The sequence below is a fragment of the Sceloporus occidentalis genome, unplaced genomic scaffold, assembly GCF_023333645.1.
Source record: "Sceloporus occidentalis isolate IW3139 unplaced genomic scaffold, rSceOcc1.0.p SCAF_8, whole genome shotgun sequence".
In the NCBI taxonomy this organism is placed as follows: Eukaryota; Metazoa; Chordata; class Lepidosauria; order Squamata; family Phrynosomatidae; genus Sceloporus; species Sceloporus occidentalis.
This window is the reverse complement of record NW_028316988.1, coordinates 6035982-6050229: the sequence shown is the minus strand read 5'-3', so window position 1 is coordinate 6050229 and position 14248 is coordinate 6035982. Positions and strand designations below refer to the sequence as shown.

The 14248-nt window shown below is 43.0% G+C and overlaps 1 protein-coding gene across 5 annotated transcripts in view; it reads left to right on the top strand.

Moving 5' to 3' along the window:
* Nucleotides 1–14248, top strand: part of CFAP74 (cilia and flagella associated protein 74) — a 56648-nt gene that overhangs the window by 25226 nt on the left and 17174 nt on the right. For all 5 annotated transcript variants that reach the window (XM_089534349.1, XM_089534347.1, XM_089534348.1 and 2 more), the window contains exons 15-22: nt 3–69; nt 215–304; nt 2303–2476; nt 5035–5200; nt 6429–6550; nt 7836–7958; nt 9204–9325; nt 11154–11282. In XM_089534349.1, coding sequence (XP_089390475.1) covers nt 3–69; nt 215–304; nt 2303–2476; nt 5035–5200; nt 6429–6550; nt 7836–7958; nt 9204–9325; nt 11154–11282 — 993 coding nt within the window. The remainder of the gene's footprint in view (nt 1–2; nt 70–214; nt 305–2302; nt 2477–5034; nt 5201–6428; nt 6551–7835; nt 7959–9203; nt 9326–11153; nt 11283–14248) is intronic.

Below are 14248 nucleotides of genomic sequence, written 5' to 3'. Positions count from 1 at the left end.
AGCCTTGATCCGCCCGGACCAATGTCCGCTGGAATGTCTTGCGAAGTTGTGGTCACCTTTAAACCTCTGGTAAGCCCAAAATACATTTTAATGTCCGTCTGATATACTGTTTTTCAATGGAAAGGTGGGATCAAAATAACCAAAATTAAATAAAACCATTGCCTAACTTGTTGATAAAGGGAAGAGGTTTTAAGAGCATTGTTTCTCCTTTTAGATCAATGAAGATCTTGAAGGAGAGGTGACATTTTTATCTCAGATTGGTCCCTTTTCAACCCCGCTAAAATGTTCAACTAAGAAGTGCGTGGTAAGTTAACCGTTTCAAACGGCGTGACATAACTGGTTTTCGTAATATGGAAATGAAAATAAACGTATTACCAGAAAAAAGGGGGGAAATTACATTTCTTTTCCCGTTTCTAGTAATAAATCCAACAGTCATTTACTCTGAAGCGGGAAACACACACTTTGACTTAATATATGTGCTTATGGAAAGTTATAGGATCAGAAAGTTGGGATTCCTTGGGTTTGGCTGAAATCAAGGTATACTACATCCATAGCATTCAATTCATCTACCAAGCTATTAATTTTATCCATGGAAGAGATCAGATTTGTCTGGTGTGACTTGTTTCTCTGAAACCCATGTTGACTTTTTGTGATTATGGAAAATGTATACACACACACACACACACACACACACACACACACACACACATATACATACAATTCCCAGGATTCCAGAGTGACCCGAAGCAGCTTTATATTTGGCCTGTCTGTTCAGGCCCTATTATGCTAAGATGAACCCTATAAGATTGCAGCCTGTGAGTATAGTGAGACTATTAAGTGAATGGGACTATTCAAGTGTTTGCAGTTGGATAACTATCTCTGGGCATTTGGTTTTCCTCATCCAAGGTCTAATCATCTCTTCCTTTCCCATCAAGTCCTCAGTGCTTGACTTTGATTGCTTTTTTCCCATATCAGTAAGCCTTGCCAGGTTTAGACGCATATTCCCTGACTCAGCAGCAAATTGGCAGGGAACGAATTGCTTAATAAATCAGTTACAGTGGTACCCCGGGATACGAATTGATCGCATTACGAAATTTCCGGGGTACGAAAAAGTTAGATTGGAAAAAACTGTTCCGGGTAACGAAAGATTTTTCGGGTTACGAAATTCATTTCGGCGCGTTTCGGCGCGAAATTCAAATGCGAAGCGCGGCTAGCGGCTTTCCAGCGCTAACGGAAAGCCTTTTCGGGTTGCGAAATGTATCGGGTTACGAACGGCGCCGCGGAACGAATTAATTTCGTAACCCGAGGTAGCACTGTACTTAGATCTCTTTGCCACCAAATGCCAGCCTTAGCTGCTCAACAATCAAACACCAAAATAGCTACATCATGAGAATTATTCATGATGGCCGATATTGGGAGGTGCAGCGCTAAGGTTGCAACTTGGTAGATCGGGTGCTTGGGATTAGTGGCAGGCTCAGTGTCTGTACTATTCCAACCTGCAGAAACATAGGGACTTCCCTTATCCTCAGAGAGGTCCATCTAGCTCAGCGTTGTCAGCTCTGAAGGTTCCAGGCAGAATTCTTTCTGAAGAATCCCGGTACTCATTGGTGGTCTCCCATCCAAGGACTAACCAGCCCTGGCCCTGCTTAACTTGTCATATCTGGCAGGATCAGGTATATTCATGACAGTATGCCATGATTAATGAACAGAGCAACAGAATAATACATATGAATGTATAGACTCAGCTATGGAATATCATCCATGCATCCGCAGAAGCCACTTTGGAGAACCATTATGTCAGCTGCCCATCCGTTTCCAGGCGCAATTCAAAGTGCTGGTTATGATATCTGAACTATCCATTGGGAGAGGCAGGAAATAGAAATAAAATTGATTATTATTAGTATTATTATTACAATAACATTAAAAGTGCTTTTTTGCCTTTTTCCATTTTTTGTAGTGTGAATGTAAATAAACCTTTACTGGCTAGAAGGCATATTTGGTTTTAAAACTGATCTTTAAACTGCATTTTCTCCCCTTTGGCGAAGATTCAGGCATGCATAGAAGTTGCCTTGATCTATGAGTCCCCAAACTTGTATGTATGGATTCCAAAACACAAATTGGTTCCCCAAAAAGGCAGTTTCTATACAAAAGTCCCAGGAAGAGGGCATTTCTCTGTGACACGGCCTTTGGAAATCGCAAACAGGAGTCTGAATCGTTTGCTCGAAGTGGGAAGCATTTCTTTTACTGATGTTATATAGGACCGTCATAATTACGCTTCCCTCCCGCTCCGGTCTTTTTCCAGCTGGCACTAGATAAAGCGCTCATTGACTTTGGCACGCATGTGGTGGGAGAGACAATTTCACGCACCGTCACCTTGACGAACCGTGGCGCCTTGGGAACACGATTCCAAGTTGGCAAATCAACAGGCGCTGATGCCGCGCATGCCGTGACGGTATCACCTTCCACCGAGGGAATGGTTAGTCTGCATAAATTTCCTTAGATGGACTTTGAAGCTCCAAATGGCAGAGATCAGCAGATCTTAAAATAGCTGCTGATAGTCTCTAGGCGCGCTCTCTCTCTAGAGAAAATCAATTCGTATTTCCCATGCATCTCATTGGGTCAAAGAAGAGGTCTTTTTCTGACACCTTTGTACACAGAGAAATGTAAGGTTAGGGCGGAAAAATGAAATGAACAGATATAGGATTATGTGGGACACCTGGCTGAACGAGAGACTTATACATGTGAAAGGGATCTGGGAGTCCAAGTAGACCACAAATTGAACATGAGTCAACAGTGTGATGTGGCAGCTAACAAGGCCAATGCAATTTTAGGCTGCATCAAAAGAAGTATAGTATAGTATCAGGGGAAGTAATAGTCATACTCTGTTCTGCTTTGGTCAGGCCCCACCTGGAATATTGAGTCCAGTTCTGGGCACCACAATTCAAAAAGGACATTGAGAAACTGAACCGTGTCCAAAGGAGGACAACTAAAATGGTGAAGGGTCTGGAAACCATGTCCTATGAGGAACGACTTAGGGAGCTGGGGATGTTTAGCCTGGAGAAGAGAAGGTTAAGAGGTGATATGATAGCCCTGTTTAAGTATCTGATGTCATATTGAAGAGGGAGCAAGCTTGTTTTCTGCTGCTCCAGAGAATAAGACCCAGAGCAATGGATGCAAGCTCCAAGAAAAGAGATTCCACCTCAACATTAGGAGGAACCTCCTGACAATAAGGGCTGTTCAACGGTGGAACACATTCCTTCCTTGGAGAGCAGTGGAATCTCCTTCCTTGGAGGTCTTTAAACAGAGGCTGGATGGCCATCTGTCAATGGGATGCTTTGATTGAGAGTTCCTGCATGGCAGAATGGGGTTGGACTGGATGGCCCTTGGGGTCTCTTCCAACTCCATGATTCTATGATGCTATGATTCTACTTCATAGTCTCTTCACTGTTAAAGAAAGTGCCCTTCATTTTGAGATTGACTTTTTATAGGGTTGGAGGGCTGAGCCCACTAATGCCATTTCTAACCTCAGATTAACTCAGTTGGATTTTTTAAAAAATCCAAAGCAAATTCTGCGGTTCTTTGTCAAGGTTTTTTGGAACAAAAAAAAAACTCAGTCAGATAAGATTTTGACTCTTTGTGGCTGTGAAATGTGTAGGTTGTATGTCCCTCTTTCTTTCTTTCTTTCTTTCTTTCTTTCTTTCTTGCTATCGAATTTACCAAAACAAATTTTGAAATGAACACAGAAGTTTCTTTTCAAAGCAAAGGACTTTCAAGAGAAACTAGTGGAAGGGTTTTTCTTTTCCAAGGTAAAAGGTGAAAAGGATGGTGGTGGTCTTTGGCCATTACTTCTTGCTATTAAGCTGCCTTGAGATCAAATAGGAGGTATTGGGGGGCTCCCATTTATTTCCTGTTCATGTTATTGAGGGGTTGGGGTGGACCTCTCTTATTTTTCCAGTGATAACAGCGCTGACTTTGGTGTCTACGTTTGCCAGGAGCCATTTCATTTTTGGGTTTTGGTCCCACTCTCTTCATCTCCGAAGAGGGCAATGGCAAATCCCTCTGAACCAAACTAGCTTGCCATAGGGGTCATCATAAGTTGGAAATTACTTGATGGTTCACAACAAACGCACACACAACCACCACCAGTTAATACATATCTCTGAAGCAAGAAGATAATCTCCCTGTGGGCTCTCTTGGCACAAAGCCCTATGTGCCATCCACACTTACTTTTTTGAATGAAGAGACTCACATCTCCGCTCCGATTCAGAACCAATTCAGAATCGGTTTGGTGTCCCCACTACATTTACCACTGTGCCATTTTAACCCTTGCCTGATACAGACAGGCCAAAATAAAGCTGCTTCAAGTCACTTTGGAGGTATGCTATTTAAAAGATACGTGCATCCTAAGAGTCTGGAAGCTGCACCAAAGCCATGATCCAGTCCTAAGGACTGGGGTGCAGCTTTGGTGCAGCTTCCAGACTCTTAGGACGCATGCATCATTGAAACACCATACCTCCAAAGTGACCTGAAGCAGCTTTATTTTGGCCTGTCTGTATAGGGCCCCTGTTGCTGTTCACTTTTGCCACTGTATTGATTTAAAACGGAGGCACCTCCATCTCTGGAAACAATGTAGCGTGATCCAGATTGATTCAGTAGTGCACTCACATTACCGAAGCTGCAAACCGCTAAGGGACCCTATGCCAAATGCACTGGTTTAAGTGGGCTTTTGAGGCCCGCAAACTACACCAATTGCAGTTGGGGCAAGTGTGAACTGCACGGAAATAAACCGGTTCCACACCATTTTATTTCGTGTGGATGGCCCCTAGCAACTCCGAAAGGATGCACCTCCTGTTTTCGTAGTGAACGAGGTGGAATCAGATTGAGGAGAAATGGCACCGTCTATGCTGGTCTTTGACCATAATAAAGTATTCTATTCTATTCTAAATGGCACCGTCGACATTGTTTGTCTATATGAAAATAATTGCAGTTTTGCTCGAAAAGGAAAAAAATGTATCCTGTAAATCTTTTAATTAGGTTAATTTGTTCGAAAGGACTGACAGTGAAAAAGGCAGCAACTATAGCCTGGCTGATTCCATCGCGGACAAAGAAACGGTTTCCATTTGCCATTCGGATGAGGTTATCCAGCAGGCTGCTTCACCCGAGAAGCGGCCCGAATTGATGCCAACCAACAGCAATTCTGGTAGGGTTGGTTTTAAGAAAATGTAATCTGAATTTCAGTAATGGAAGCAAAAGAGGAAATTGCTTACAGGTTTGTTCTTGTTCTACAATGTTAACTGTCATAGCTTCCTCCCCAAGAACCCTTGAGGGATTAGAGTCCGTTGTTCATGCATCCCGAATGCACCCGATTAAGGGGTTTTTCTGGGGGGGGAGGCTGCCACAAAACCACTTAATCAGGGATAATTGATATTGGGGGTTTCTCTGAGTTTTTTAAAAAAAGATCCACATCATCGGTAGCATGAACAGCCATCGCAAATCGACCCAGGATAAAATGCTGCATGCCTTGAACTTGTTCCGAATGCATTTGCATCGCCATCTCCATCTTTATCCAAACGTTTGCATGTGTGAGCAACCACACTTGCAGAGATGTGAATCAGTGCGGTTCCATAGTGTGAATAACAAAGCCGGAATGTGTGTGTGAGATGATTCGCATTAACTTGCTAAAAATAAAGACATCCGAATGACCATCTAAAACGAGTCTCCAGTAGTAGGATTCAAGCCTTTGTATCTTGTTCTGACCAACTTGAGGAAAGATTGAATAAATATCTCAGTGAAAGAAATAAGGTGTAAAGTGTTATGTGTGAATGTGCCATACACATTAATGCTACCAGTGCTGCACCGGATGGAAAGCTAAAGTGTGCAGGGCTTTAGGGAGCTAAAATCTCTCCTCAAGCACAAACTCTCTTAAAGAAGCTGTTGCCTCCCTCTCCTCATCTCATTGACACTATGGAGATGATAATGTACCATAGACCTGCAGTGTTAATGCATAGATTAAGACTAAACTGTATACATGAAGCTCTTTCAATGCTTAGGACTATGGAGTACTATTATGATTACTACAGGAAGCTGTTTATGTCCAGGACAGATGGAGATATTCCACTCTCACTGGCATCAGGGCATAGGGAATTTGCCCATGGGAGTGGCGGACTAGCAAATGTAGCAGGAAAGGTCCTTTCCAAAAGTCAAAAATGAGAAGTCGGAGTGCTCCATTCTCCAAAAGAATGTGTTCAATTCATTGGATTCCTTTGCAAGACTAATAAAATGAAACGTGCCTTAAAATTTTTGCAGACGTTAGCGGGCTGTTGGCTCTGATATGAGAAGCGGGTTTTGCTTTGGAGACATGGGTAGGAAGGATTACGAAGCACTTGCTATGAATGGTTATTACGCATCCTCCTCTGTCTCCCTTCTAGATCAATTTCAGCGAATAAATTCTGATGTGAGTATAGCTGGAGAAAAGTCAGTAAGCTCTCTGGACGTGACGCCTCTGGTACACCAGTCAAGGGAAGAAACACCTGAAATTACACTGGGCAAGGTAACATTGGAGAATGGTACATTTTTGGACTACTGCTGACAGTATAAAGACGTTGTCCAAAAACATAACTTCCAATCCAGGAAGTGGTAATACAGTGGGCCCTTGCTGTCCACTGGGGTTTGGTTCAGGATTCCCCGTAGATAACAAAATCTGTGGATGATCGAATGGTATAGTAAAACGGCGTCCCTTATATAAAATGGAAAAATCAAGGTTTGCTATTTGGAATTTATATATTTTTGGAATATATTTCAAGCAGTGGATGCTTGAATCCGTGGACTAAAGAAAATCCGTGGATAAGGAGGGCTGGCTGTATGTAAAGTCATAATATTAGTCTTTCTAGCCTAATAATGATGCATTACAGACTGCCTGAAAGCAGCAGTCTGCCGGCGCCGCCGGTTGTACCGCGTGGAGCAAAAAGAAGCCCAAAAATGGCGCCCAGTGGCGCACTCGTGGTGTCACTTCCGCCGTGCGACGTGCGGACACAATGTGGAACGGGCGCCACCATTTTGTACGTACCCAGAACATACTAGGGTTAGGGGCATGCGTAAGGCACGCCCTTTCCTAACCCTAGTACGTCCTGGGGACGTACTTTACGCCCATCTGGAACGAGCCAATGTCTATTACACTTATCACTGTTTGGGAGAAGAAAGTTTATTTCCCATCCCCTGCTCCATGATCCCTCTCTAACTAGAGATGCCAGGGATTGAACTCAAGATTTGCACGCAAAGCGTGTTTCCAAAAGTCATAACTATAATAAAGGCAAATCTCCCACAGCGAAGGGTTATCAGCACAAACTCTTAAATGTTTCTAACCATGAAGTTTTAGTCCATTGTCGAGGTATTAGCCTGCTGCCCCCAGTAAGAATACTTTTCTGGATACGTAGCTTTAGTTTGGGATTGTTTAGTGCAGTGGCACCATTAGGGTTGGCATCATCCCATGTGATAATGCATGGCATCACATACCCCCTTTTGTAGACTTAAGTCTACTTCCTCAGATGCATTTGGCTTAAGTCTATGAAAACTCATGCTGCCAACTTCTTTCTTTAGTTAGTCTCGAAGGGGCTAAAGATCTATACGCACTAATTCTACAGACTAACACGGCTATATCTTCGAATTCTACCACTTTTTGTGCCAATCTTACTTGTAAATCGCAATTCCCTTTCATAACCGAATGTAAGGGTAATTGTTGTGACATAAACTACTAGCAAAATTTAAAATTATACCTTAAAACAGTAGTAGCAAACTGTCTCTGGCAAATTAACCTTTCTGTTTGTGTTGTCCTGCAGATTATAGAAGGTGATATTGGACCTTTTAGTTCTATCAAACTCCAGATCATTTTCACCCCAGCGGTTCCTGGAGACGTAAAGGCCGATTTTCAAATTACTTTTGACAACCCAGACTGCAAACTGGTAAGTGGTTGATGTCTTAAAATAACAGACTGGGGCAAGTTGGAGCCAGGATGGTGTAGTGGTTTGAAAGTTGGAAGACCGGGGTTCAAATCCTGCTTCGGCTACAAAACCCACTGGGCAAGTCACACTCTCTCAGCCTCAGAAGAAACTTGCCAAGAAAACACATGATAGGTTCATCTTAGGGTCACCATAAGTCAGAAATCATAAGTCACAACAACAATACAAAGGAAATACTTTGGGTAGATGTCTTCGGCCTGTTACAGACTGCCAAAATAAAGCTGCTTTGGGTCTCTTTGGAGGCATGCTGTTTAAATGATGCATGCATCCGAAGAATCCGGAAGCTGCACCAAAGCTGCACTCCATTGCTTAGGAATGGAGTGTGGCTTTGGCGCAACCTCCGGACTCTTAGGACCCATGCATCATTTAAATAGCATACCTCCAAAGAGACCCAAAGCAGCTTTATTTTGGCAGTCTGTAACAGGCCTTCAAGACACAAATGTGGGGTAGAAAGCCCCTTTGGGAAGTTTCCTATAGACGGATAGTTTATTGCTTAGTCCAAAGACCTTTGCAAACAATACATCCAAACTTTCGTACAATTACGATGATAAAATCAGCATTAAAATCAACCAGCTAAATAAAACACATACCTAAGCTTCAGATACACATCTTGCATTATAAAACAGATCACTTTGGCCTGTTACAGACAGCCAAAATAAAGCTGCTTCGAGTCACAGTGGAGCTATGCTGTTTCAATGATGCATGCGTCCTAAGAGTCCAGAAGTCGCACCAAAGACACGCTCCAGCCCTAAGGCTGGAGCAGCTTTATTTTGGCTGTCTGTAACAGGCCATTGTAATAACAAAGAATGAGAACTTATTAACCGTTGGTGTCATAACAGAAAGTATTTTATACACTCATATCCTTGGGTTTCTATGTCAGTTGAGATGGTCTCCAAGAATGATCCTCTACTCTTGGGAGCCTTTGCCGCCAACACAGCTACTCTTTGGATCGCATATCGATTCGTTGTTTGTAACAAGCAACTACATTTCTCTTTCACACCCCAGTATTTTGTTTTCTTTAGGAAAGGCTCTAAACAACTTTCTCTAATACCAACAAATATCTGGCACTCAGGTATAGAATGAACCAAACCCTCCAAAGTTGGCTCTACGGATACACAGCCTTTCTTGAACAAGTTTCATCACTTGTTGTTTGCATCTTAACGTTTGCCTGCATTTGCTCATATGTAGTTGCACTTCAGTGTCGTCGCCGTTTCTGTGGCTGTGCCAGTGTGGGTGCGCAATCCGGATGTCGACCTCAAAATCTGCATGTACGACATGCTCTACCAGGACTGCATCGTCATTCAAAGCAGGTGTGCGACCTGGTAATGGATCTGCTTCCTGTCTATTCACATAATCTTGGCTTTTTTAATTGCAACTTAGATATATTTTAATTTTTCAGATATATTTTAATATTGTATGAGGCTTGATGTGATCTAGTAACTAAAAGTGCAATTCTGTGCTTGTTTACTCAGAAGTGAACTCTGTTGCGCTCAATTTAGTTTACTCTTAGGTAAGTATATATGTAGAATAAGTATATATATATACTTATATATATATAGAAACGACAACGCAGAAAGAACCGCAACCCGGAAGCATCACCCAAGGAGACTTTCCGCTGTGCTTTCTGCAACCGGGCCTGTTTATCCCGGATTGGCCTTTTTAGTCACCAACGCGCTTGTACAAAGCGCGGGATCATAAGTCCTTCCTGAATCTTCGTTCGCGAAGCAAAGCCAGAGAGAGAGAGAGAGAGAGGAATACATAGCATTGCAGCATAAGAGACTATCACACCATTCTCACGTACCATACATATATATATATATATCTGTCCCTGGCTTCCACTCCACCGAAAGCATCTGAAGAAGTAGACTGAAGTCTACAAAAGCTCATGTTGCCAACTTCTTTCTTCTCAAAGGTGCTACAAGATCTCTGTCCTACAGACTGCTAGTTGCAGACTTCCACCTTTCTTTCAGTCCATTTTCTGCTAGCTAGGTGTTGAGTTGGGCTATTTTTAACATCTTTTTTTCTCGCCTTCTATTTTAAACTCTACTTATATACAAGCAAGTATGATTGGTTTTATTTTATTTTATTTTATTTCATTTTATATTATTTTGCCATTTCTGTTGGAAGGCATGCATCCTAAGCCCCTTGCTCAAACGAGGCACCGCTGAGATTCTTCACAGTTGGGTGGAAGTGAATAAAGCTCTTATCTCCAAATTTCAGCTTACAGATGTGACAAGCGTCGCATTATGTAAGAGATTTTCTTAGGTCTAGATAACCCCACTACCAGAAACAGGATTATAAGCACAGAGACAGAGTAACTTTTCTATCAGATCTATGGCCTGGGACAGACTGCTGAGAAACGGCGGCCTGCCGGCAGCCTAGTTTCCTCTGCAGAGACGGCGCAGCTCCCAAACGGCGCGCCATCCCTGCGGAGGAAAAAGAACACCGTCCCTGCAGAGGAAAAAGGTTATTTTTGTTGGAATAGTAGCAAGCTCTACATTTGAGCCATTATGAGGTTAATAACCATTACAGGGTTAATGGAGAGCTACTGAGAACACAGATGACCTATAGATGTATATGCATATATCTCTAAGCAACTTTTGAGCCTTAATAAGGTTAGCTTTGCAGTGAGCCTTCCTTTCTCCCTCTCTTGCTCTCTCTATTCTCAGCCTTCTTTTCTGTTGCATTATGCTTGTGTTATTTGATTGTATTATATAGTTTGTATAATCATTTGCTATTTGTTATTATTATGTTTGCCATTACTATTAAGCTTTATTTCATATCCTTTGCATATATGGGTTTTGTATGATTCTGTTATATCTATTGTTTGTTACCCTTTTAAGCATTTATAGATAAAGCCTTTTATAGTACCTTGTCTCAATTAGTCTCTTTTCAAATCCATTGTTCCGACACTTTTTCCGGCGCTGCAACGACATTGCGAGTGCTCCAATGGCCCACTGTGTTACATTTCATTTTGGTAATTCTGCAAGACACAGGCAGAGAAACCAAGCGCTTGGGGCTGTGTGTTTATGTTGGGACAGTGGGCATTGGTAGCAGAAATGTGATACAAATATGAAGCTTTTGGCCCAGGGCACCCAACGCCAAGCGCACTGAAACCTCCCGCTTTCTTTTTTTCAGAGCCACAAGTGCCCTGCGCTTGAAGTTTGACGTTTGCAAGGAACTGGCCAACCACATGGAGCTGCTTCCAAAAACAGGCTATATTCAGGCCCAGTCGTCATTCAGCGTGCAGCTGAAGTTTCTGCCAAGGTAGGCATACCCAAGCCTCCTTGTTTTTTATATATTGACTGATAGCCAGAGGAAGTCCCACATCGCTTGTATTGCAGTCATCCATTTTGAATGTCTTCAGGGCATGGATAATTATGACAAAGTCAAGGGGAGCTGCAACTGGCATATACACTTATCCAACCAGGAGAAAGCCGAGGCTGGTACTCTTCTGCCTAAATTGCAAGAGTTTCTTTGCAGCGCTGCTCTAAGAACCAGAAAAAAAGTATTTATAACACAAATGTTATGTAGGAAATTCCTGTCCTCTTCATGCGCCAACTTTCCCGTTATTATGACAGTTCCCCAGTTCTAAACTTTCAGATGTTGTGAAACACTGCGCCGGTTTTGTCAAGTGGGTAGAGTGGCACACAGCTTGGATTAAGCGTGTTAATCTGCGTTTTTAAAATATGCAGAAAAAAGCTTGAAAAGGAGATTTGATGAGATTAAGGCAGTTCTGGCTCATGAAATAAGCCTCAGACTGGTTTACAAAATAGAGACAGTTGAAAGGAGTGGGTGGAAGGAGGCGGTCGAACAGCAAGGTTTGCTGCTGAAAATGCTGAGTTGGTGCCATATTAAAAAGAATGCAAGGTTCCTGCCACACGGCAGGATTAATGCAATGTGCCACCGCTTTAACTATCATGGCTCCGTCCTGTGGAATCCTGGGATTTGTAGTTTGCTGGGGTACCAACACCTTCTGAGAGAGAAGACTATCGTAGCATTGAGCCATGGCAGTTAAAGCGGTGTCAAACTGCACTAATTCTGTGATGTAGATTTGTATTTATAAGACTTTTGTTCTGTCCAAGTGCATGTCTGAAGCAAGAATGAGGTCCCTTGTTCCAGATGTAATGCTAAACCACAGTTATAGGAGCACATAAAGCTCTAGGATTGTACACTCTCCCTCCTTATCTTCTGGTTAAAAGGAGACAGAGATGTTCCACTACAGAATGCATTGCAAGTTGCCATGATGTCTGGGATGTCACAAAGACTATGAATTGTTCTGACTGTAGTTTGTTAATAAACCAGAATAATACAGCCACAGTCTATGATTCCCAAATATTGGTCTTCTAAGGTGTTTTGGACTTCAACTCCCAGAAGCTAGCTTGGCCAACAGTCTGGAATTCCTGGAGCTGAAGTCCTCATAGGACATGGTTTACAGATCCTTCACCATTTTAGTCGCTCTCCTTTGGACACATGGCTCCAGTTTCTCAATGTCCTTTTTGAATGTCCAGAACTGGACACAATATTCCAGGTGGGGCCTGACCAAAGCAGAATACAGTAGCACTATTACTTCTCTTGATCTTCAAGTTCTCAGTGGACACGAAGAAACAAATTGGTTTGTCAAACCACTAGTATGACGCTTGCATTCAAAGTAGAAGGCTCCAAAATAGGAGAACATCATCTCCCTGGAGACATGGCGGGATGAACCGTTTTAGGACCTAGGGTTATAAATAGAAAGACAGCCTCTGAACATGGTACGCTCTTGGCATGAATTTGGCTCCAACCCACAACTTGGGCTTCCGCTAGCAAGAGGCTCTGGCAAGAGGTATCTACCCGTCCCCTCTCCATGCTGGGCCATCAGATCGAAGGCGATGGTTTTCAAGGCTCTTTTCCCAGCCTGGTCTTATTTCTGGATCTGCATGGCTCTGCCATCCCATTGATACTGACTCAGAGAAACTGGTAATTAATTAACGTCAATGTCAAAAGGAACAGATTGCCCACGATGGGTCTCATCTGTGGTGCTGCTTACAGCTGGGGCTGAGGAATTGCCAAGCATCTTTCTAAAGCCCTATTTATAGCCCAATATTTTGGGAGGAAAAGAGCCGCATATCGGCTAATGCTTTCTTAAAACGCTAGTAAATACAACATGGCCTTGTAATCAGCTCTCTTTAGTCATGCAAAACGAAAGTGCTTAGGGAAGCATTAATGAGAATTACAGGCAAAGAAAGAGGGGCAGGAGCCTTTAATGCCCTGCTTTGTTATTCCCACGCGGAACTGGTACAATATTTTGTAGCACAAAATGATCCTGGATTTGAACAAGTCCATAGGTTTTGAACACTTGATGTGAAATCCTTTGCGGGATAGGCAAAATCTGTTGCGGTCCTGTATTGTCAAAAGCAAACTAAAGGTGAACATATTTCCAGGTGGCTAGATTTGGGAAATGTTCCCTGAGCACATCTATTTCATTTTGTTTGAGTTAAAAAGGATGGACAGCATTATGGGATCTTCTTTAGGACTATTCCCTGGGAATATTGTAGGATCTTCTCTGCGGTTACTCCCACCTTTCTACAACCTTTAGCTACAAAAAGTGTCAGGGAACTTAGAGACTTTGTGCTGGCCTTCGGGTGGAGTTAGGGTGCAACGTCCGCACACTGCATGCCCTAACCCTGCCCCCAGGGCACCATTTTGGCATGCGCCAGCCCACACAGCACACACTATTATGACACCCCTCTGGTGCTGCATCCACATGATGCAGCACCGAAGGGGCATCATAAAGCCATGCCGCCATGGCTATGGTGCCCCTTGGAAGGCGCAAAAAGGAGCTGCTTTTTGCGGCTCCTTTTTGCACCCTCCAGAGGCGGAATTGGGGGCACAGCGTGAGGTTTCCATGGCCCAATCCAGCTTTTGGGGCAGTCTGTATAATCCCTTAGTTGGTAAAAATAAGATGCTTCAGAGGGAGCATCATAATTCCATTACTTCCATTACTATTTTCTGTTTCTGGGCATCACCTGAGCCAGCATGGGATGAATGTTGATTTCTGATGTTGAATCAGGTCTGAGCACGCTGTGGTTCAAAGGAATATGACTTATTCAAAGGCGTGTATTGACTTACATTTATCAATATAATGACAAATGAATAACTAAGGGCCAGAGCAGACAGGCGGAAAGGAGCAGCCTGACTCCCCCCCAACCAGAACCAGGTCTATAGAGCACCAATTGCATGGCCCACTACTG